Genomic DNA, 1,267 nt, shown 5'->3' on the forward strand with positions numbered 1-1,267 from the left:
TTGACACAGTGGCTGCAACCACAGGATCAGGTATAGCAAGGATTGTGAGGATGCTGCATGACCAGGAAGTGTTTTGTTCTGTTGTACATGGGGTCACCATGAGTTGGAACCAACTTGATGGCACCAAACAGCAGCAACAACAGCAACAAGAAGTAGCATTCCAGCTGCACTTTTTCCAGAATGATTTTTTTTTTCATTCTTCTGGCAGTCCATGGTACTTTCAATATTCTTCGTCAGCACCACAACCTTATGAATAACTGTGAAACACTGCCTGATATAATAGTTTCCAGTAGTGATTCCTATACAAAGGAATCATAATTTAACTCACCATACATACTTGGACTCAAAGAACGAAAAATGACCCATGTGGCTTGTATTTGTATTTGATTACAGTGTGTTCACAAATATGACTGTCAGCTGTTTGGAAAAACAGTTTAACATAGTTAATCTATGGAATTGATTCTAGAAATAATTTACACCTAGATGAATCCTTTTGGAAAATTTTACCAAACAAAATAATCTTCAGTGCCCTTCTGAACCAGGGATAGAAAAAAGCGTAAACCATTGGATTAAAAGTAGAGTTCAAGTAGCCAAACCAAATCAATGCATCATTCAAGATGGGTGGGATAGTGTAGTGCACAAAAGGATCCATGACTGTGCAGACAAAGAAAGGGCACCAGCATATCAGGAATACCCCCATCACAATCCCCAATGTCTTTGCAGCTTTCTGTTCTTTGCTTTGTGAAATTCCATTTTTTTCTTCTAGTCGAATTTGAAGCTTCTGATTTGCAACATTAATTGATCTTGCCTGCCCTTTAGCTATTAAATATATTCTGTAATAGATACACAACATAACAGATCCAGGTATGTAGAAAGAAGTCATGAAGGCCAATACTCCAGATGTTTTGCTAAAGAAGACAGAGCAACTCCCTATGCAGTGAACTTGTTTATAATATATCTCTTCAGCTCCTTTGATGTTTAGCTCCAGAAAGATCATTCCAAATGCAAAAATAGCAGGGACACTCCAACTAATGAATATCATCACAAAAATGACCAAGATACTGATTCTGGTTTTGTATCTTAATGGGTCACTCACAGCATAGTAGCGGTCAATGGAAATGAAGGACAAGTGGAAAATGGATGCTGAACTCAACATAATATCAGTGCTCGTGTGAATTTTACAGAAAACTTCACCAAAATACCAGCAATGTTCAACAGATCTCACCATACTATAAGGCATGACCAGGCAGCCCAGTAGAAAGTCTAC

The 1,267-nt window shown here is 38.1% G+C and overlaps 1 protein-coding gene across 1 annotated transcript; it reads right to left on the minus strand.

Moving 5' to 3' along the window:
- Positions 1–448: 448 nt before the first annotated feature.
- On the minus strand, positions 449–1,263 carry LOC103213517 (trace amine-associated receptor 1; the record flags this gene model as incomplete). Its single annotated transcript, XM_007959278.2, has 1 exon — positions 449–1,263. A coding segment is annotated over one exon (815 nt), but the record flags the coding sequence as incomplete, so codon positions are not given.
- Positions 1,264–1,267: the final 4 nt, after the last annotated feature.

The sequence above is a fragment of the Orycteropus afer genome, unplaced genomic scaffold, assembly GCF_000298275.1.
Source record: "Orycteropus afer afer isolate SDZICR_OR568_19922 unplaced genomic scaffold, OryAfe1.0 scaffold04683, whole genome shotgun sequence".
Taxonomy (NCBI): Eukaryota; Metazoa; Chordata; class Mammalia; order Tubulidentata; family Orycteropodidae; genus Orycteropus; species Orycteropus afer.